Source organism: Lontra canadensis, unplaced genomic scaffold (genome assembly GCF_010015895.1).
Source record: "Lontra canadensis isolate GAN:19392208 unplaced genomic scaffold, GSC_riverotter_1.0 scaffold11, whole genome shotgun sequence".
NCBI classification, from domain to species: domain Eukaryota; kingdom Metazoa; phylum Chordata; class Mammalia; order Carnivora; family Mustelidae; genus Lontra; species Lontra canadensis.
Window position 1 is genome coordinate 19,119,080 of NW_022631005.1, and position 24,309 is coordinate 19,143,388.

Genomic DNA, 24,309 nt, shown 5'->3' on the forward strand with positions numbered 1-24,309 from the left:
CCCTTGCCTTTGAAGTCAAGCAAACAAAAAAAAAAATTACTAAGACTGATGTCCAGGAGCTAACCATATATGTTTTCTTCTGAGATTTTATGGTTTCAGGCCTTACATTCAAATCTTTTATCAATTTTGAGTTAATTTTTGTGTGTGGTGTAAGATAGCAATCCAGTTTCATTCTTTCTCATGTGGTTGTCCAATTTTCCCTATTCCATTTATTGAAAAGACTGTCCTTTTCCTTTTGTATATTTTTGACTCTTGTATCATAAATTAATTGAGCATATATGTGTGGGTTTATTTTTGGGGCCCTGTACTCAAGTACATTTATTTGAGCCCCTCTTTTTTTCTTGTTCAATCCAGGTAAAGATTTATTTATTCTTTCAAAGAATCTTTTAGTTTCCTTGAGCATTTCTTTCATCTTCTTAGTCTCTATTAAATATATTTCTACTCTGATCTTTATTATCATCTTCATTCTACTACTTTTGGGCATTATCTATTCTTGTTCTTTTTACTTCCTTTAGGTATACAGTTAGATTGTTGATGTGAGATTTTTTGTATTTCTTCAGGTTAACTGTATTGCTAGAGACTTCCCTCATAAAACAGGTTTTGCTGCATCTCACAGATTTTGGCCTTTTGTATTTCAATTTTGATTCATCTCCAGGTGTTTTGTTTTGTTTTGTTTTCTTTCTTTCTTGATTTTATCATTGACCCATTGGCTATTTGCTAGCATGTTGTTTAATCTCTACATAATTGTGATTTTTATACTTATCTTCCTATAATTGATTTCTAGTTTTATACTGTTGTGGTCAGAAAAGATGCTTGATATGATTTCATTTTTTTGTGAATTTACTGAGACTTGTTTTATGGTTTAACATCTTATCTATCCTGAAGAATGTTCCATGTGCTCTTGAGAAGAACATGTATTCTGCTTCTTTTGGATGGAATGTTCTATATATATCTGTATCCAGCTGGTTTAATGCGTCGTTTAAGACCAATATTTCCTTATTGATTTTCTGTCTGGATATCCATCCATTGATGTAAGTGGCACTTAAATGTCCCCTAATATTATTGTATTGCTATTAGTTACTCTCTTTTAGTCTATTAATATTTGCTTTATGTATTTAGGTACTCCTTCACTGGGTGTATAAATACCTACATAAACACTTACAAATGTTATATCTTCTTTTTGGACTGACCATTATGTAATGCCCTTGTCTTTCATATAGTTTGTTTTGAAGTTTATTTTGTCTGATATAAGTATAACGCCCAGCAGAACATTTTTTTCTTTTTTCTTTTTTTTACTTTCCCTTTGCATGGAATATCTTTGGTCTGTGTGTGTCCTTAGATCTGAAGTGAGTCTCTTGCAGGCAATATATGCATGGGTCTTGGGGTTTGTTTTTGTTTGTTTGTTTGGTTGGTTTGTTTTGTTTTGTTTTTCACATTCAGGCACTCTGTGTCCTTTGATTAGAGATTTACTCCATTTACATTTAAAGAATTATCGATAGGTATATACTTATTGACATTCTGTTGATTGTATTATGGACATTTTTGTGGTTTGTCTGTGTTCCTTTTTTCTTCTTTTGTTCTCTTCCCTGTGGTTGGATGATTTTCTCTTTTGTTATGTTTAGATTCCTTTCTGTCTTTGGTGTATCTACTATTGATTGTTTATTTGTGGTTACTATGTGGTCCACAAATAGCACTAGATAGATAGATAGATAGATAGAAATACACACACATACAGATAGTCTATTTTGTTGATAGCATCTTATATCCAAACACATTAAAAAAACTACATCTTTATTACCCTCCCCTACCATGTATTCTATTCTTGATGTCACATTTTACTTCTCTTTCTAATTCTTGAAAAATTATTTTGATTAATTAATTATTTTTAGAAGCAGCCTAAACTGATTAATTTTATTTGTTCAAGGGTTCATATTGCAAGCATTAAACCAAGTATGGTGTCTGATTCTGTGAGCCCAGATTCACATATTTGGGAAGATAAAAGCAAACTGTGACCCATGTATATGGATGAAAAACTAAGTTAATCACATTGTAGTTTTAAATTTCTACAGCCTAGAAGCCACAAGTCATAGATCTTTAAGGTCTTTCTGGATGTCCCACAATGTATCTGCACTTTTCTTGAGTTGGGCAACCAGCTTCAGCTTTTGGTTGATCACACTGGTTAAGCCCTGAGCATTCAGGATACACAGAAGGTTCAGGAAGATTTCATTCTCAATACCACATATCCCCTTCACCATTGTTGACACTGGATAATTCAGGGTAGATTTTTCAACATGGGTTCAATGAGATCAGCCACACTTAATCAAGTAGCCCAGTTGGTATATCCTTTTAGCTTGATGACTTCATAGACACTTTCCACCACCATTTTATGTACATCTAATGTACTTCCTCCCAATTTTCACTGTCCTTTTATGTTCCCATTTCTGGATTCAGTTCCTGAAGAGAAACACCTGCCACATTCACTCTACTCCACACAGCCACACCTGAATCACCCTATTCTCCCAAAATCCATCCATGGCAGCTCCTGGGATGAATGCCAAAATTTTCAGCCATAAGATAGAGAAATCTAGCAGAATCCAGATTATACCACTTCCAATCACACAGTGCTTGGGTAGTCCACTTAGTTTCCAAGTAACATGTGAGAATATCCACTAGGTTGGAAACCACAATTATGATACAATCAGGACTGTACTTGACTATCTGCAGAATAATGAATTTGAAGACATAACATTCCTCTGCCCCAGATTGAGCTGTCTCTCTCTCTCCTGCTGGCGGACTCCCGCAGTCACCACCACAATCTTAGAATTGGCAGTCACAGAATCATCTTTATCTGCCACCATTTTAGGTGTCTGAAGAAATAAGCTCCCATATTGCAGATCCATCCTTTCTTCTTTATCTTCAAAAATATCCACAAGGACAAGTTCAGTCAGAGACTTTCCCAGAATGCTGACAGCACATGCCATACCAACTTGTCTAGTTCCCACTACAATGATCTTATTGTTTGGGATGGTTGCCTCTTCTTCTGTAACTGGTGCAATCAGTTTTTCTTTAAGAGTTGCCATTGTGCCATTGTGCCCAGAGAGAATCAGCTGGGAGAGCCATGCAAAGACCATATTTTACATCTTTTTATTTTGTGTACCCTGTAACTAATTATTACAGCTATAATTAATTTTAGTATTTTTGTCTTTTACCCTTCATATTAGCTTTATAAATTATTAATCCATTATCTTTATGATATATTTACACTTATTGAGATTTTTACTTTCAGATGTTTGCTTGTTATTAGTTATTCCCTTTTCTTTTTATCTTAAAGAAGTCTCTTTAACATTTTTTTAAGGCCACTTAGTGGTAATGAATTCCTTTGCATTTTGCTTATCTGAAAAACTCTATTTCTCTTTCAATTCCAAATAATAACCTTGCTGGATAAAATATTTTTGTATGGAAGTTTTGCTTTGTTTTGTTTTGTTTTGTTTTTACTTTCAGCCCTCTGAACATGTCATCCCACTCCCATGTGGCCTATAAACTTTCTGTTGATAAATCTGCTGATAGCCTTAAGGTTCCCCTATATGTAAGAATTTGTTTTTCTCTTGTTGCTATTAATATTCCCTCTTCACCTTTAACTGTTGACATTTTAATTCTAATGTATCTTGGTTTGGATCTCTTTTTATTTATTTTATGTGGAACTCTCTGTGCTTCCTAGAATAGGATGTCTAATCTGCCCCCTTTTATTTTTCCTAGATTATGGAAGTTTTCAACCATACTTTATTTTTTTTAAGTTTTTATTGAAATTCCAGATATTTAACATACAGTGTAATTAATTTCAGGTGTAAAATCTAGCTATACATCACTTACATATGATACCCAGTGATCATCGCAAATGCCATCCTTAATACTTCACCATCCCACTACCCACCTCCCCTCCAGTAACCGTCAGTTTATTCTCTATAGTTGAGAGTCTGTTTTCTTGTTTGCCTCCCTTTTTTGCCTCCATAGTCATCTGTTTTGTTTCTTAATTTCCACATATGAGTGAAATCATATGGCACTTGTCTTTCTTTGTCTGACTTCTTTTACTTAGCATAATACTCTCTAGCTCTATCCATATCGTTGCAAATGGCAAAATTTCACTCTTTCTATGGCTGAAGTTATATTTCATGTATGTATATGCCGCATCAGATGAAATTTATTCATCAGTCAAAGGGCATTTGGGCTCTTTTCATAATTTGGCTATTGTTGATAATGTTGCTAAAAGCAACAAGATGCATGTATCCCTTCAAATCAATATTTAATATCCTTTGTGTAAATACCTAGAAGTGCAAATGCTGGATTGTAGAGTAGCTCTAGTTTTAACTTTTTGAGGAACCTCCATACTGTTTTCCAGAGTGGCTGCTACAGTTTGCATTCTCACCAACAGTGTAAGAGGGTTCCCTTTTCTCCACATCCTTGCCAACACCTGCTGTTTCTTGTATTATTGATTTTAGCCATTTTGACAGGTGTGAGGTGATATCTCATTGTAGTTTTGATTTGTGTTTCCCTGATGATCAGTGATGTTGAGCATCTTTTCATGTGTCTGTTAGCCATCTGTCTGTCTTCTTTGGAAAAATGTCTGTTCATGTTTAATGCCTATTTCTTATCTGGATTATTTGTGGGTTTTTTTTGTTTTTTGTTTGTTTTTTTTTTTTTATACCAATCCTTTGTTGGATATATCATTTACAAATATCTTCTCCCATTCAGAATGTTGCCTTTTAGTTTTGTTAATTATTTCCTTCACTGTGCGAAGCTTTTATTTTAATGAAGTCCAATAGTTTATTTTTGCTTTTATTTCCCTTGCCTCTGGAAACATATCTCAAAAGAAGTTGCTATGGTCAATGTCAAAGAGGTTACTCCCTGTGTTCTCTAGGATTTTGGTGGTTTCCTGTCTCATGTTTAGGTCTTTCATCTGTTTTCCATTTATTTTTGTGTATGATATAAGAAAGTGATCGTTCTTTTGCCTTTTGCTGTCCAGTTTTCCCAACACCAGTTGTTGAAGAGACTGTGTTTTTCCCATTGGATATTCTTTCCTGCTTTGTCAAAGTTTGTTTATCAAATAGTTGTGGGTCCATTTCTGGGTTTTATACTCTGTTCCATTGATATATGTGTCTGTTTTTGTGTTAGCACCATACTGTCTTGATCAGTCATTATTTCTTTAAATAAATTATCTACCACCCTTCTCTCTTCCTTCTCCATCTGGGATTCCTATAATGCATGTTATTCTGTGTGATATTATCCAACAGGTTCCTTAATCTCCCTTCACTTTTGTTGTTATTATTTTGTTGCTTTTTTTGTTTGTTTGTTTGCTCCATTGATTGGATGATTTCCACTGTCTTGTCTTCCATGTTGCTGATCCATTCTTCTACTTAGTCTAGTTTGCCTCTGAACCCTTCCATTGTGTTTTTCATTTCAGCTATTACAATATATTGTATTATAGTCTTTGGACTTCTTTTTGGTACTTTCTTGTGTTTTCTTCCCCTTTGTTGAAGTTCTAACTGTGTTCATCCATTCTTTTCCAGAGTTAGGTGAATATCTTTATGAAAATTGAACTCTTACCTGGTAGATTATTTACCTCTGCATTATTAAGGTTTTCTTCTGAGGCTTTGTCTTATTCTTTCATTTGGAACTTATTCCTATGTCTCTTTATTCTGCTTCACTCTGTTTTTGTTTTTATGCATTAGGTGAAACAGCTACCTCTCTGTCTTGAAGCAGTGGACTTGTGTAGCAGATAAGCCTTATCTTTCAAACTTTTTTTTTAGCTTGTGTTTGTTTCTCCCACCTATGCCTAAGTAGCCCGATTTATTCTTCATAGGTTCCAGCTGTTGCAGGTGTGCCAAAATCTGTCAGTTTTCCAAAAGGATGGATTTTAGACAGTGTATAGTTTTAGTCTTATTGCAAGATAGATCCTCAGACAACAGCCTTTAAGGTGTATAAATATAGTCTTAATCATAAACCATGGTTCATAATCATAAAACATGCTGACTTTCAAACCTGAGAGATCTGGACAACAGTTTTAAAAATTATGCCTTTAGACATATGTATAATCCCTTTTCGGGAGATATCAACAAAGACAAAAGAGGGCACTAACATAGTGATTCTTTACTTAGGTTCCCAGGGGGCCTCTGACCTCTAAATGTCCTCAGGCTTAAGTTCCAGAACAAGAAAATAGGCATTTTCACACAAATACTGGGAAAGTGTTTCAGTCTACTGTTTATGCAGTGCCCTGGGGATTGTAGCCTGCCAAGGTCTGTTTCTCCAAATGTTTCAGACCATGAGGCCCAGAAATGTAATCCCGCCTGACCAAGAGAGCTAGATGCTCAAGAAGTGTCCCCTGTGAACACAGTACATCTCTCCCAGCTTTGGTAGGACACGCAGTGGCTATGGTGCATGAGGGTGGGGTGCTTGGCTGGCCAGTTAGAGCTGGACAGGTTGTGGCTAAGGTGTTCAAGGTCAGGGTATTCAGGCTGGAGCTGCCAGTGAGGGTTGAGGAGGATTTTCTCTGAAGCCATGTCTCTCCCTCTCCTACCTGTTTCAGTGTGGCCCTTTTATTCTTTGCTGTGGAGGTGCTATTTAGCTAGCTTTCAGGTCCTTTTCATATGGTATTAATTCTATATATATGGCTGTAGATTTGTTGTGTCTATGGAAGAAGGTGAGTTCAGGATCCTTTTATGCCATCATCTTAAAATCTCTTCTTTATTGATTTTCTTATAAAAATGTTTCTGAGTCTTTCATTTCCTTTGATTGATTGATTGATTTATTTATTTATTTTTAAGCAAATGCAAATACATTGATTATTATTTTACCTAAATACTAGCAAAAACCACATTGAGTATCAAGTACAGTTAATTTTTCATATCCTCTACAATTTCATTATAACCCATTTATTTTTGGTTTTGTGCTTTAAAATTCTACAGAACAGGCATTAACTACTTTGAACAATACGTTCCCTTGTTAGTAAGATGAAATAGGTTGAAAACTAAAATATTGCCAGTGGGATCAGAAGTTGTAACACTTTTCTGCCTTTAATTTAGTATCCTTATTCTACTAGACAGGTTCTATAAAAATAAGATTTAAGAGAATAGTTATTAATCGCTGAGATTAAAATCTTATCCAAAAGGCATAATGACAGAACATGAAACACAAAAGAATAAGAGAATGACATTGAGCTGTAAAATTTAATATTCCACTCTAAATTTGAATATATTATAACTTACTTATACAATATAGTTTAACAGGTCTGCGTAAGTAGAGGAAACTTTAGCCAGTTAGTAGAGAGAAAAAAAAAAAAAAGAAAGCGTAGATGTCTTAATCATGAAGGTGTTAAACATTTCTTCACTTAGGCCTCTGATTTGATACAGAGAATATAACCTGAAGGAAGGATATGTATGTAACAAGAGCAGTTTCCTGAAGAAACACTTAAGAGTGGTGTGCTGAGGCACAAAGGTAGTCTATATGGTGGGTTAGGAAAGTAACAATGTCCATTGATACACTCAATTCCTGGATTATGGTTTAGTTGAACTTATTATAAACTAAATTTAATAATTACTCCTTTTTTTTTCCCTCAGAAAAAATCCTTAACAAAATCTTTCCTTCTAAGGAAATAGGATGCATATATTTAGACTTAGAGAAATTTGAGTGAGTTAACTTAGTTGTTATCGTTGAGGAGGAAAATGTTTTTATTAATGCAATTGCTATGTGTGGTTATCTATTATTGTCATATTAATCATCCCAGTAATGGGTGCTATATAGGGAACTTCACTTTGAATCATTACATGAATAACCTCTGTCAACCTCAAAGGTTCCCTAATACATTTCTTTTTCTTTTTCACTGTTAATATTTCACTGTGTTATTACAGCTCCCAATCCCTGTGCAGCTAATGATGGCAAAGGACCCTGCTCTCATATGTGTCTGATCAATCATAATAGGAGTGCTGCTTGTGCATGCCCCCACTTGATGAAACTTTCCTCAGACAAGAAGACCTGCTATGGTAAGTTTCTTGAAGTTCTTATCTAAATTTCAAATTGAATTCTCTCAAATGATATTAGCATTAAGATTTTCCTCAAAGTAAAGCAGAAGAGATTTTTAATGTCCTTAAAAACATTTGAGGTAGTGCTACTTCCAGACTGTATTGATGATTCATCTACTTTTGGGAAGACAGACAAATTCTTTAAATATGTGATATGCTGCACTTTACTATTTATTAATTTATTCATTTTTTTCTTGCTGCTTTCTTATTTGGTGTGTTGGCAGAATTTATCTCTACAAAGCAGGGAGATTTGTAAGTGAAAGGGCATTTTCAGAAAGTGATGATGTAGGTAACCTATGTAACAAAGAGGTACTTAACAGCTTTAATCTCCTCCTGCTCTTCTAAAGTTACTTTCACATCATTTTATAGGGGATTATCAATTTAAAGGGAGGAAGAATGAGGTAAAATATATGACTTTGAAATATTTCTTAAAAATATTTAAACAGCACATTTAAACTAAAAAAAAATGATAATGAAATTTGTGAATGAAATCAGACTGTAGGTTTTTTTTCTGTTTTGGTCTCTTTTAATTTTAAGTAATTTTTGTTTATTTGTGGAGCAATTACTTTCATGGGCAGAGAAGAATGTGCTCATAAAATCTTAACTCAGGAATGTAGGTGCATGCTGATTTAATTAATTATATATAATCTTAACATATCACAACAAAAGTATTTCCAAAGAGAACAATGAAATAATAGATTATTTGTGACATCTATTTCTATTTAATCTCCTATTTTATAAACTCAGTTCCAAAAGGTGCTTATGGGAAGTAAAAATAATGCAATGCCTCACAATGTTACTTACTACAGATTTTTAAAAATGTGTAATAAAACATACCTTAACATTATTTGAAGCCCAATTTTGACAAGGAAAACATGAACATGACTTTTAAATCCATGCTTAATTTTATTGAGATAGTATAAAAAATGTTCTTAGATGCCTTCAAAAATCGTTTAATTTTGTTCTGATTAGGTAGGTACAAAGAACAAATACCGTTGTTTGACATTTGCAGAGTTCATGTGTTTTAAGAATTGTTTAAAATTATAAGATCAAATCACTGAGAATTTCTTGGTATTTCTAACTAAAGAAAAATAATGACTTAAGAATTCTAACTTGTTTTTCATTTGTTTCTTAAGAATTTTAATTTAAATAATAGATAACTCATTTATGCCTATCAAATCTCGATTATGATTTTTTGATGTTAAAATTATTTTAAATAACGAGAAATAATTTTAGAATTTCTAGATTCCTTCAAACTTGCCGAGGTTAGAAGAGAAAAACACTTATTTCTGTTTTTTTTCTAGAAATGAAAAAATTTCTTCTATATGCAAGGCGTTCTGAAATCAGAGGAGTGGATATTGATAATCCATATTTTAACTTTATCACGGCCTTTACAGTCCCTGATATTGATGATGTTACTGTGATAGACTTTGATGCATCTGAAGAACGTTTATACTGGACAGATATTAAAACACAAACCATTAAACGGGCTTTTATTAATGGAACTGGGTTGGAAACTGTTATTTCAAGAGGTAAGAGTTTTGCACATTACAACTTAAAAAATTGTCATTCAATTTATAATAATCACAAGTCTCTTTTGTATGTTTTTTTTATTATCCAATTCTGTGTTGTTAATTGAAAGTTGGAATTGATTATTCAGAGATTTAATAATATGCTATGTCTTTACAATTGTAGAATGCTATAATTATGTTGCACATAATAGTCTGATAACTAGAAATTTTGTTTCAAAAGAAGAAAAAAATTCAAAAGGTATCTCCTTAAAATTTATGGATTTCTAAACAAACACTTGAAGACTTATTTTTTGCTGATGGGGGAATGGTAATTTGTGCATACACAAAATATAGAATATTGGGAAGAACTTCTTTCCCTCTTTAGGCTCAAGCTCATTATCAACTTCCTTTGCATAAATTTTTACAGAACTAGACTACACAAATAAGACAAGGAATTTATTTCTATCCACATCCTAACCTAGCAGGTTAAATCATAACTTATTGGTAAATGTTGTTAAATTAACCATTAAAAAAAAAAGTAACTTTCCCCAAAGTAGAAAATATATTTGAAGTGAAGTTAGACATACTTACAGATACCATGACTCTAAATATTTAACATTGAATTATCCTAGTCTTTGTTTGAATCTTGGTGTATTGTGATTTCTGGATCAGTTGTTGTTGTTGTTATTATTGTTATTATTAGTTGTAGTAATAGTTTAGTTTATCTTCATTGAGTATCTTAGTATATATATTGCATATATATAATATGTTAGTTTTATATATATATTTATATATATAGTGTATATATGTGTATAGTATGTATATAGTATAGTATTAGTATATTAGTATATCTTCATAGTATATCTTCATTGAGTATCTGCTCTTTTCCATGACTGCAAAACCAAACAAGACAGTTTCTGTTCAATTTCATTTTCCAATAAGCATGAGAGAGTGATTTGGAAGAAGATAGAAGAAAGGGTGATCAGTAATCCATATAGATATTTCAAACTCTCATGCTTTGAAACATACTAAAAATTTAAAATCAGAACTTATATGAGGAATGATCAATCTCTTAATTAAAGCAATAAGAAGTGCAGGTTTTAAATTCACAGGTTTTCAAGAGTTTCCACATATCATATTTAAAAAGCTGGCTTGAGTATCCCTAGTAGATCTGAGAGTCTTTAACCACTGAAGTGTTCTTTTATTTATGCTAGATCTTTACTCATCTAAGTTTAGTGCTATTAAAGCAACTTGAGTGAATTGGTTATAAACTTGTTTAAATACTTATTTCAAACTTCCCATAAGAGAAGAACCTTTATAAGAAGGCTAATGCAAAGATTTTTTTTCATAGAGGATTCTTAACAGAGGAGAGGGAAATAATGGTTGGATTATTATCCAATTGTTAGACTAGGTAATGATCATTAAATACCTTGAAAGATCAGTTAAAGGACGTTACGTGCCTTCTAAGACTGACAGTCAGGTGATCTCATAAGAAATTCATCAAAGTCTAACAGAAAATTGTTTATGTACTTTATCATGAATGTGAAATCCTTACCAAAAGGCTTTGTGAATTGTATGAAGGGAAAGATGTTATATCTCAGAAAAATGTGAGGACAATTTTCTATCAATATAGATTGGTAGCTAGTAGTGATTTGATGAATTTGTCTTCAAGAAAGTCACAGACTTCTTTTCATTTAGTGGACTTTATTTATAATTATTACCAAAAATTGAGCAATGATATTTTCTTACCAATAATTAATAAAATATATTCATTAGGATCAATAATCATTAATTCAATCATTTTGAAAATATTGAAGTATCTTATATATAAGAAATTGATGGAGAATCAATATTGTCTGAATAGTATGGAACACAGAACAAGAAGGACATATTATACAAGCTGATAGAGCTAAAGAAATAAGTAGGAACTGAATCTAGACTTTATAAGTTGTTGATTTTTATATTAGTGCTGAAAATAATGAGAACCAAAGAAGTATTTCAAGGAGGCAGCAGTTGTATGGTTAGGCAAATACATACATAGCTGTATGTATTTGCTTTTGGAAAATATGGGTTCTAGCTTTTAGGTTTAGTAGAGAATTGAAGAGTTGTGAGAAGGAGGCAGGTGACTCTGGAAGACTGGATCACTGCCTGGTATTGCAGTTTTAGTTAAGATGTGATAGAAACATGGACTAGAAGGGAAACAACGAAATGAGGGAGAATTATAGAAATATAAAAGAGTGAAAATATAAAGGAACTTAATTAATTGGATATGAAGGTCGAGGAATAGGTATTGTCAAAGATAAGTCCTTCATTTCTGGCTCCCCTATAAGTTGAATGATGTTGCATTTTCCTTTCTTCCAGTGTGAAATCTTGTGAAGGGCTGATTTATCTTTCCATTAATAGAAAGCTTGAGATGAACTTTTGACAGTTCAGCTTGTGAGCTCATCAAAGTATCTCAAATCCTGCCAGTAATTGTACTGTATTTTATCCTTTCATCTTTTGGATTCCCTGCGAATGTCTGACCTTTCTCTTATTTCTTACATGCTGGTCTCTGTATCTTCTCACTTCACTGTCCTTCCTCTACTGGACGTTTTCTTGAGATTCTTTCTTTTCTTATCTTCCTTAGCCGAGGTCTAATGGGAAATCCGCTTTAAAAATCAGACTTTACATTTGCCATTGCTCCAATCAGACCGTTTCCTGAGAAAACACTGAACCTCCATGAAGAAGTCTAGAAATAGTTTGCCTGCCATGCCATTCTCCATATCCTAAAATACTAAACTGTTCTTAATTTATGTACTACCTACACAAGTTATTGGTTACAGTTACATACAAAGCACACTTCATTATAAACATAAATGCTAACAAATGACTATAGATGTGTTCTTTGTATAAACTAACAAATATTTATTATCACATGTATATTTGTCTCTTTCACACACAAAAAAGGTAATTTTATTCTAAGAAAAATTACTGCACAATTCATAGCAAAGGTTTTTGCTACTGGTCTGCAGCCTGACTCTCTGGTGGTAATTAATTCTTACCCTTGAGTCACTGCTTCATCCAGATATTTTTCAATTATTGGTGCTCTCAGGTTTATTTTTTTGATGTGATGAATAATACTAGCTGTCCTTAAAGTGACAAGCACCATAATCTCATGTAATCTTTACAAACCTATTATTAAGAAATACTTTCATTCTGCTGATGAGAAAGCTTAAGCTTGTGAAAGCTGAAACTCCTGTCTCTGAAACAAAGGGAGTAAATAGTGGAGCCACAGTCACACTCTGGACTGTATGTTTAAAGCTCCTGTCACTCTCATTACTCTGCAATGAGAGAATTTGGGACTTCATCCCCAGTGACTGGGTGTTACCCTTTTATGCTCAGTTGCCTCTCCTGAGTACTTATTTATATAATGCCCACCATTATACCTTACTAGATAAAAAACTATCCCCCACAAACTTTAAATTAACATAGCAAGAAATTAACTTGCAATTAACATAGTAAGAAGAAAAGAAGACATTAACAGGCCTTAAAGTTCTAACTGGGAGTTATGTAGTTGGGTTTCCACATTTGTATCTATTCTTCTTTTATTTTATTTTTTTTAATTTTCATTTTATTATTTTTATTATTTGCCCCAGGGGTAGTTTTGTGAATCATCAGGCTTACACACTTCACAACACACTTCATAACACTAACTAGGGTATATCACATATCCTCCCAATGTCCATAACTCAACTACCCTCTCCCTACCACACTACCCCCAACAACCCTCCATTTGTTTTGTGAGATTAAGAGTCTCATATGGTTTGTCTCCCTCCTGATACCACCTTGTTCCTTTTTTTCCTTCTCTACACCCCAAACCCCCCACTCTGCCTCTCAAATTCCTCATATCAGGGAGATCATATGATAATTGTCTTTCTCTAATTGACTTATTTCAAGAGCATAATACCCTCTAGTTCCATCCACATCATTGTGAATGGCAAGATTTCATTTCTTTTGATGGTTGCATAGTATTCCATTGTATATATATACCACATCTTCTTTATCCATTCATTTGTTGATGGACATCTAGGTTCTTTCCATAGTCTGGCTATTGTGGACATTGCTGCTATAAACATTTGGGGGCACGTGCCCCTTTGGATCACTACATTTGCATCTTTATTTTTTTTAAGATTTTTTAATTATTTATTTGACAGAGAGAGAGATCACAAGCAGACAGAGAGACAGGCAGAGAGAGAGCAGGAAGCAGGCTCCCTGCTGAGCACAGAGCCTGTCACGGGGCTTGATACCAGGACCTGAGATCATGACCTGAGCCAAAGGCAGAGGCTTTAACCCACGGAGCCACCCCGGTGCCCCAACATTTGCATCTTTAGGGTAAATACCCAGTAGTGCGATTGCTGGGACATATGGTAGCTCTATTTTCAACTTATTGAGGAACCTCCATACTGTTTTCCAGAGTGGCTGCACCAGTTTGCATTCCCACCAACAGTGTAGGAGGGTTCCCCTTTCTCCTCATCCTTGCCAGCATCTGTCATTTCCTGACTTGTTAATTTTAGCTATTCTGGCTGGTGTGAGGTGGTATCTGTCCGTGGTTTTAATTTGTATTTCCCTGATGCCAAGTGACGTGGAGCACTTTTTCATGTGTCTGTTGACCATCTGGATGTCTTCTTTGCAGAAATATCTGTTCATGTCCTCTTCCCATTTCTTGATTGGATTATTTGTTCTTTGGGTGTTGAAGTTGATAAGTTTTTTATAGATTTTGGATACTAGCCCTTTATCTGATATGTATTTGCAAATATCTTCTCCCATTCTGTCAGTTATCTTTTGGTTTTGTTGACTGTTTCCTTTGCTTTGCAAAAGCTTTTGATCTTGATGAAGTCCCAGTAGTTCATTTGTGCCTTTGCTTCCCTTGCCTTTGGCGATGTTTCTAGGAAGAAGTTGCTGTGGCTGTGGTCGAAGGGGTTGCTGCCTATGTTCTCCTCAAGGATTTTGATGGCTTCCTTTCTCACATTGAGGTCCTTCATCCACTTGGAGTCTATTTTTGTGTGTGGTATAAGGAAATAGTCCAGTTTAATTCTTCTACATGTGGCTATACAATTTTCCCAACAGCATTTGTTGAAGAGACTGTCTTTTTTCCATTGGACATTCTTTCCTGCTTTGTTGAAAATTAGTTGGTCATAGAGTTGAGGGTCTATTTCTGGGCTCTCTATTCAGTTCCATTGATCTGTGTATCTGTTTTGTGCCAGTACCATTCTGTCTTGATGATGACAGCTTTGTAATAGAGCTTGAAGTCTGGAATTATGATGCCACCAAACAACCTTGCTTGCTTTGTTTCTTTCTTTCTTTTTAAGATTTTATCTAATTATTTGAGAAAGAGAGATCATAAGTAGGCAGAGTGGCAGACAGAGAGAGTGAAAAGTAGGATCCCTGCTGAGCAGAGAGCCAGATGTGGGGCTCAATCCCAGGACCCTGAGATCATGACCTGAGCTGAAGGCAGAGACTTAACCACTGAGCCATCCAGGCGCCCCCAACCTTGGCTTTCTTTTTCAAATTTCCTCTGGCTATTTGGTGTCTTTTATGGTTCCATATAAATTTTAGGATTATTTGTTCTATTTCTTTAAAAAAATTGATGGTATTTTGATAGGGATTGCATTAAATGTGTAGATTGCTTTAGGTAGCATAGACATTTTCACAATATTTTTCTTCCAATCCATGAGCATGGAACATTTTTCCATTTCTTTGTGTCTTCCTCAATTATTTTCATGAGTATTCTATAGTTTTCTGAGTACACATATTTTGCTCTTTGGTTAGCTTTATGCCTAGGTATCTTATGATTTTGGGTGCAATTGTAAATGGGACCGACTCCTTAATTTCTCTTTCTTCTGTCTTGCTCTTGGTGTATAGAAATGCAACTGGTTTCTGTGCATTGATTTTATATCCTGACACTTCCCTGAATTCCTGTATGAGTTCTAACAGTTTTGGAGTGGAGTCTTTTGAGTTTTCCACATAAAGTAACATATGATCTGCAAAGAGTGAAAGTTTGACTTCTTCTTTGCCAATTTGGATGCCTTTTATTTCTTTTTGTTGTCTGATTGCTGAGGCTAAGACTTCTAGTGCTATGCTGAATAGCAGTGGTGATCGTGGACAGCCCTGCCATGTTCCTGATCTTAGGGGAAAAGCTCTCAGTTTTTCCCCATTGAGAATGGTATTCGCTATGGGTTTTCATAGATGGCTTTGGTGCTATGGAGGTATGTACCCTCTATCTCTACACTTTGAAGAGTTTTGATCAAGAAAGGATGCTGTACTTTGTCGGATGCTTTTTCAACATCTATTAAGAGTATCATATGGTTCTTGTTCTTTCTTTTATTAATGTATTGTATCACATTGATTGATTTGTGGATGTTGAACCAACCTCGCAGCCCAGGGATAAATCCAACTTGGTTGTGGTGAATAATCCTTTTAATGTACTGTTGGATCCTCTTGGCTAGTATTTTGGTGAAAATTTTCGCATCTGTGTTTATCAAGAATATTGGTCTGTATTTCTCCTTTTTTGTGTGGGCTTTGTCTGGTTTTGGGATCAAGGTAATGCTGGCCTCATAAAATGAGTTTGGAAGTTCTCCCTCCATTTCTATTTTTTGGAACAGTTTCAGGAGAATAAGCATTAATTCTTCTTTAAATGCTTGATAGAATTCCCCTGGGAAGCTGTCTGGCCCTGGGCTCTTGCTTATTGGGAGATTTTTGATGACTGCTTCAATCTTCTTACTGGTTATGGGTCTGTTCAGGCTTTCTGTGTCTTTCTGGTTCAGTTTTGGTAGTTTATATTTCTCTAGAAATGCATCCATTTCTTCCAGATTGTCAAATTTGTTGGCCTATAGTTGCTCATAATATGTTCTTATAATTGCTTGTATTTCTTTTGTGTTGGCTGTAATCTCTCCTCTTTCATTCATGATTTTATTAATTTGGGTCCTTTCTCTTTTCTTTTTGATAAGTCTGACCAGGGGTTTATCAATCTTATTAATTCTTTCAAAGAACCAGCTCCTAGTTTTGTTGATTTGTTCTATTGTTTTTTTTTTTTTTTTTTGTTTCTATTTCATTGATTTCTGCTCTGATCTTTATGATTTTCTTCTCCTGCTGGGTTTAGGCTTTCTTTGCTGTTCTTTCTCCAGCTTCTTTAGGTATAGGCTTAGGTTGTGTACTTGTGACCTTTCTTGTTTCTTGAGAAAGGCTTGTATCACTATCTACTTTCCTCTTTGCACTGCGTTTGCTGTGTCTCAAAGATTTTGAACTGTTGTTTTGAACACAGTTTTGTTTGAACATTTGTGTTTTCATTTTCATTTGTTTCCATGAATTTGTTTTCAATTCTTCTTTAATTTCCTGGTTGACCCATTCATTCTTTAGTTGGATGCTCTTTAGCCTCCATGTATTTGGGTTCTTTCCAAATTTCTTCTTGTGATTGAGTTCTACCTTCAGAACATTGTGGTCTGAAAATATGCAGGGAATGATCCCAATATTTTGGTGCCAGTTAAGACCTGATTTGTGACCCAAGATGTGATCTATTCTGGAAAATGTTCCAAGTGCACTAGAGAAGAATGTATATTTTGTTGCTTTGGGATAGAATGTTCTGAATATATCTGTGATGTCCATCTGTTCCAGTGTATCATTTAGGGACTTTTTTTCCTTGTTGATCTTTTGCTTGGATGATCTGTCCATTTCAGTGAGGGGCGTGTGAAAGTCCCCTACTATTACTGTATTATGGTCAATTTGTTTGTTATTAATTGGTTTATATGATTGTCTGTTCCCATGTTAGGGGTATAGGTATTTAAAATTATTAGATCTTCTTTTTGGACAGACCCTTAAAGTATGATATAGTAGTGTCCTTTCTCATCTCTTATTATAGTCTGGCTTAAAATCTAACTTATCTTATATAGGGATTGCCACCCCAGCTTTCTTTTGATGTCCATTACCATGGTAAATTGTTTTCCACACCCTCACTTTAAAACTGGAGGTGTCTTTGGATCTAAAATGAATTTCTTGTAGACAGTGTATTGATGGGTCTTGTTTTATTATCCATTCTGATACTCTGTGTCTTTTGATTAGGTATTTAATCCATTTACATTCAGGGTAACTCTTGAAAGATATGAATTTAGTGTCATTGTATTGCTTGTAAGGTGAGTTTTACTGTATATTGTCTCTGTTCCTTTCTGGTCTACTGCTTTTAGGCTCTCTCTTTGCTTAGAGGACCTCTTTCAATATTTCCTGTAGGGTTCATTTGGTGTTTGGTAATTCTTTTAATTTTTCTTTGTCCTGGAAGCTTTTTATCTCTCCTTCTATTTTCAATGATAGCCTAGCTGGATATAGTAATCTTGGCTGCATGTTTTTCTCATTTCGTGCTCTATATATCATGCTAGTTCTTTCTGGCCTGCCAGGTTTCTGTGGATAAGTCTGCTGTCAATCTAATATTTCTACTATTGTATGCTACAGACTTATTCTAAGCTGTTTTCAGGATTTTCTTTTTGTCACTAAGACTTGTAAGTTTTATTATTAGATGATGGTGTATGGACTTATTTTTTATTGATTTTGAGGTGGATTCTCTGTGCTTCCTGGATTTTGATGCTTGTTCCTTTTGCCATATTAGGGAAATTCTCTACTATAATTTTCTCTAATATACCTTCTTTCCTCTCTCTCTTTCTTCTTCTGGAATCCCAATTATTCTAGTATTGTTTTGTTATGGTATCACTTATTTTTTGAAATCTCCCCTCATGGTCAGTAGTTGTTTGTCTCTCTTTTGCTTGGCTTCTTTATTCTCCATCATTCGGTCTTCTATATCACTAATTCTCTCTTCTGCCTCATTTATCCTAGCAGTGAGAGCCTCCATTTCTAACTATACCTCATTAATAGCTTTTTTTATTTCAGCTTGGTTAGATTTTAGTTATTTTATTTCTCCAGAAGGGCTTTCATTTCTCCAGATGGGGTTTCTCTTTTATTTTCCATGCCTTTGCTAGCCCAACTAACACCTTGAGTATTGTTGTTCTGAATTCTAGTTCTGACATATTACCGATGTCCATATTGATTAGGTTCCTAGCTGTCAGTACTGCCTCTTGTTCTTTTTCTTTGTGATGAGTTTTACCACCTTGTCATTTTATCCATATATGAATATATGAGTGAGAGAAAAAAAAATACTAAAAGGGTGACAAAACACCAGAAAAAATGTACGCTAACCAAATCAGAGGAGATCCAAAGCTGGGAGGAGAAGAAAGAGGGGGGAAAGGAAATAAAAATAAAAAATAAAAAAGTTATACACACACACGGACACACACACACACACACACACACACACTAGACTGGTAAATAGAACAGAGCCACCCACATGATTTTGGGTGTATTTTGGTTTCTTAGAAGAATAACTTCCCTAATATTTAAAGAAAGAAAAACTTACATATATAGAAAAATAAAGGAAAACATGATGAAGAGATGGAATATGACTGTAAAGATGAAAATTTTTTCAAATTTTTAAAAAAAGGAATTGATAAGTTGTTTGGAAAAAAAAAAATAGAGTAGGAAATGTGCTCAGGTTGGAAACTAGAGCAAAGCCATGTGCGAGATTAGAAATTTTGTTCTATTAGAAGAAATTGCATCCCAAAACTTTTTAGGAAAAAAAAAAAACAACAACTATACATATACAAAAAGCATGGTTAAATACAATGAAGAGATAAAATATGACTATAACAATAAAAGTTTTAAAAGTTTTTTAAGAAAGGTATTGTTAAGATAAACAAGTTAAAACATTAAAAGAGGAAAAGTTAAAAAATAGAATAAGAAAAAAAAAATTTTTAAATTTAACTTTGCAAGACTAAAGTGTCATGGGGAAAAAGCCATGAATTCTATTTATTGCTTTCCCCTAACTCTGGAGCTCTGCTCTTCTCATTCATGGATCTTCTCAAAGATCCATGAACTTTGTCTTAGCTGGATGTTCTTGCTAATTTTCTGGGCAAGGGGCCTGTTGCAGTGATTCTCAAATGTCTTTCCCTGAGGGGCACCTAGGTGGCTCAATGTGTTAAGCCCCTGCCTTCGACTCAGGTCATGATCTCAGTTTCCTCAGATCAAGCCCTACAACGGGCTCTCTGCTTTGCAGGGAGCCTGCTGTTCCCTCTATCTCTGGCTGCTGCTTTGTCTACTTGTGATCTCTTTCTCTCTCTGTCAAATAAATAAAATCTTAAAAAAAAAAAAAAAAGTATTTGCCCAAGGCAGAATTGCACTGCCCTTGCCATGGACAGGCCTAAGTAATCTGCTTGGTTTGCTCTCAGAGCTTTTGTTCCCCGAATGCTTTCCTTAGAGCTCTGGAGGACAGGAATGAGGATGGTGCCTCCCAATCTCTGGCCCAGAGGAGCTGAGAGTTCAGGGCCCCACTCCTCAGTGTGCCCCCAGAGACAAGCAGTCAATCACTCCTGTCTCCCCGGTCTCCGGCCACACTCCAAGCTCACCCAGCCTGTGACTGAGCGTTTCTATCTCTGGTTCATGGCCCTTCCTGATGTCTCTAAACCCAGCAGATTCCTGCCATGCTGCTCTTCCCAGAGCAGGAAGGTGGGTCTCCCCGGATCTGCCACTTGTGGGGGTTCCTGGTTGAAGAGCAGTGGCCCGACTGTGCCTCAGATCACCATTTAAGGTAACTCTGATCTGAAAGCTCACTCCTTGGCTCTGTCTCTGTATTCAGCTTCCCCACTCTGATACCTGACAGCTCTGCCACACTCAAGACACCCCCAATCTTTCTGTGACCCTGTGGGTCCTGAGACGACACTGTCCCTGTGAGGGCTGCATCTCTGCTTAGCCTCTGCTGTGATGTCCCTCAGTGGAGATGACTTCTAAAAGTTTGGATTTTGTGCTCTGCTGCTCCACTGATTCCTGGGAGCTGGCCCCTCCCCCTGTGGTCTAACTTCCCATTGCTTCGGATTCACTTCTCTGCACATCCTACCTTTCAGAAAGTGGTTGATTTTCTGTTTCTAGAATTGCTGCTTTTCTTCCCTTTGATCTCCTCTTGGGTTTGTAGGTGTTCAGAATGTTGTGATAATTATATAGCTAAACTCCTGGAACCTAATGTTATTTCAGTCAGCTACTCCTCTGCCATCTTGCCCCTCTCTCTGTATCTATTCTTCTTTTATCTATCATTTATTCCCCATACAGTACTTTGAAGTAAATGTTACTTTCTGTTTTTAAAAATGAGGAGTTATTTAATTCATAGTAAGAAATGGCAGGGCTTGTTTCATCCAAGTTGGAATTGACTTTAAAGTTATGTGGTTTTTCCCTCCTGACCCAGAGTCCCTCTCTTTTACAAATAAGGAACTTTGCCAGATAGAGAGCAGAAAATCTTACTAACCACATGGTTTGTACAAATATTTATTTCCAATATTCATTTAACAAACATTCAGCATAATCTGCTGATTTCACCTAGTAGCACCTGGGTGAATTGTAAAAGTATTCCATCCCTTTGCCAACAGTTTGGTTATTCTGACATAGAAGAAAAAGCTTTTAGATATATGTTGGTAGCTTTATAAGGTCCCAGGCTACTGTCAATAAAAATTCACTTTTTACTGGAAAAAACTCTAGATGTATCTAGTTATTCTAGGGCAAAGTGAATCATTCACTTCTGGAAAATTAAGGGCTCAACTTTGGGCAAGTACCATTGATTGAACAAAGTTCTAGAGTCATCTACCATCTGAAAGCATCTGAGTTTAGCAGATGCTAAAATGAACAAAAAGAAGATTAATACACATTAGAAGTTACCTGTTTATAAAAAAGCCTCATTTATATGGTAGGGAATTATCATAATCATATGTTTTTTTAACTATAAAAATATAAACTCTTTAAATGTAGACTTGATCACATTGCTACAATATAAAATTTAATTCTCAATGGTATTTTGAATCTAATTGGACTTATTTCAAAGTAGATTTCCATTATTATTTGAAATTGTTACTCACTTCTGCCAACAATTATTTTGTCACTGAGTACTAAATTCATCCATTCCCTCTATTTTGCAAGACACCATATTTAATTGTACCATTAATAAAAATGCTTAGGGGAAAAACCAACTATTGTGAAAATTGGTCCAGCAAGAATGAAGGAAAAGAAAACAAGTCAGTAATAAAAGTGAGATCTAGAATCTAGATTTTGGAACCAGGCCTTGAATTCAAGTAGAGAGTTTGAGTAGTGGACATCTGTTGTTTTGCCTATTTCTAAATAGGATTTTCAATTTTCATTTTCACCCAGGAAACCTTTCAGTGGAAGAATGTCAACATCTGTGATTTAAAAACAGAGAAAAGAAAAGGAAAAAAAAAAAAAAAGGCAAAACCACACCTATAAATGCCATTTCATTGAGAACTATGTATCTATAGCAATGAGTGCTAAATAAGCCATACTTGCTATGTTTAGTCTTTATCTTTTAGTGAGAAGGATAGTATCCTATTTTATTTTTTTCCCATAGGGAAATTCTATATGTGGATTCTATATGTGAAACATAAGATGGGTGAAGAGATGGCTATATTTAGCTAAGACTGTCCATAACCTCAGGCAGCTTCATGTCAGGTGAAAGAATGAAATATAAAGAGCTAACCAAAATATAAGGCTATATGAAATATGCAGTTTAATAAGGGTGTAAGCTACTTAGAAAATTAGCACAAGGAGTACTAACTTATTATATGAGATCACCAAAGTGCTCACTTAGGAAATAGTAGTCAAATTAGACCTTGGGGGGAAATGCTAGCAGATCAATCCAGGTTGAAATATCAGTAGTCACAAAGCTCTGGATACTTCATATGAAGGGAGGAACAAGTAGTGAGCAGTAGCTAGACATTCAAGAAGAATAAATTATAAGGTTAATGAGACAGCAGAGCACAAAGGGTTTTACCTCAGGAAGAAGAGCTGTTTTTGTATTTTTGTGGTTGTTTTTTTTTTTTTTTCTAAAGGCAGTGAGAAACCACCAAAGACTTTTACAGCTGGTTAAAGGTCATGATTCAAACTCTTTTTAAGGTAAATTAGGTGGAAATCTGAAACACTGTAAGTAAGAATTATAGATAAGGATACAGCTAGAAGGTTAAGAAAAGTTCTAAATCTAGAGCAAAAATTAGACTGGAACAATGAGAGGTATAAGAAGGTGATAGATATCAGGGGTATGATATAGAAGTAATCAAACCTGATGGCTGGGAGAGAGGTGAAGTTAACCAGAGGTGATCATTGGAAAGATGTTGGATACATTGATGCAGATGTAAACAAAATGGACACCCTTGCTTCGGACATTTTCCCAAATCAGCAGTGAATTATTCCTATAAAATATCAATATTTATAGGTTTAGGAGACTAAGAGATATGATTAGTGAAAAAGTTGCAGTTCTGCTTCAGATTCTCTAGGAAAAAAAAACAATAACATAGGTTTGGAATACATATATTTGTGTTAAAACTGATGAAATAAAGACAATGATAAACACTATATTGTTCAGAGTTAAAGAAGCATAAAATTAGTGAAAGTGTACATAGAAGGCTCCTAAAGTATTTTCAATATTCTACTTCTTAAGCTGGATTGTGTTTATGGATGTTTGGTTAATTTGTATACCATGTGTTATATATAGTAATATGTGTGTGTTCAGTTTTTCATAGTTGCAATAAATGGAATATTTAACATTTACAAAGTTCCCTTGAAAAAGCTTGGCAAAAATGTTACCAATTTGCTTTTTTTTTTTTTTAACTTTGCCCCTAAAAACAAATAAACAATTGCCCAGAAACCCACTTCAAATGAATTTTGGTTGGATATAGCCATACCTGCTCTCAGAAAATTATGACAATTGAGATCCCCTCCTTCTTTGAAAGCATATCTGATTTTGGGCAAAAGCCTTCATGCCCACCTCTAAGATGCTGGTATCAGCAGGTCCACTGCATAGGGGAAAGAAAAAAGAAAGGGAAATTTCACAAGCAAAGAATTGACAACCATTATATGTGTGTGTATGTGTTTTCCATTTAGATTTATCTACATGTCAACCAATTTATGTGCTTACCCCATTTCTCTTTCAACTAAGGCCTTTGTACTGTGGTCATTTTTCCTCTCACTAACTTATGTCTTTTAATGTTCCTTTAGATTACTGATAATCTGTTAGTGATAATCTGATATGTTGTCTGGAAATATATTTATTTAGCTTTTGTTTTTGATAGTTTTCTCTGATCATGGTAAAATACACATAAAATTTATCATCTTGACTCTTTTTAAGTATACAATTCAGTAATTTTAAGTACATTCACACTGTGAACCAATCTCCAGAACTCTTCATCCTGTAAAACTGAAACTTTATAGTCATTAAACAGTTACTAACTCCTGGTAATTCTGTTCCCCAAATGCCTACCATTCTACTTCATTTGTCTATGAATTTAAGTACTCTAGGTGTCTCTTATAAGTGGAATCACACAGTATTTGCCTATTGGTGAAGGGCTTATTTGACACAGCATGATGTCTTCAAGGTTCATTCACAATGTGGCAAGTGTCAGATTTTTTTTTTTTTTTTTTAGTACTGAATAATATCCCATTGTGGTTGTATATATTTATCTATATAGATAGACAGATATATCAATGCACATTTGGGTTGTTTGTACCTTTTGGCTACAGTGAGTAATTCTGCTGTGAACCTAAGTGTATCTTTAAGATACAGCTTTCAGTTCTTTTGGGTATGCCCCCAGAAGTGGAATTGCTAG

The 24,309-nt window shown here is 34.7% G+C and overlaps 1 protein-coding gene and 1 pseudogene across 1 annotated transcript in view; one reads left to right on the plus strand and one right to left on the minus strand.

Annotated features, from left to right (window-relative positions):
* Nucleotides 1–24,309, plus strand: part of LRP1B (LDL receptor related protein 1B) — a 1,927,222-nt gene that overhangs the window by 1,293,059 nt on the left and 609,854 nt on the right. Inside the window, exons 28-29 of the mRNA XM_032856138.1 lie at nucleotides 7,902–8,033; nucleotides 9,377–9,604. Of these exons, the coding sequence (XP_032712029.1) occupies nucleotides 7,902–8,033; nucleotides 9,377–9,604 (360 nt within the window). The remainder of the gene's footprint in view (nucleotides 1–7,901; nucleotides 8,034–9,376; nucleotides 9,605–24,309) is intronic.
* On the minus strand, nucleotides 2,395–3,080 carry LOC116866883 (annotated as a pseudogene).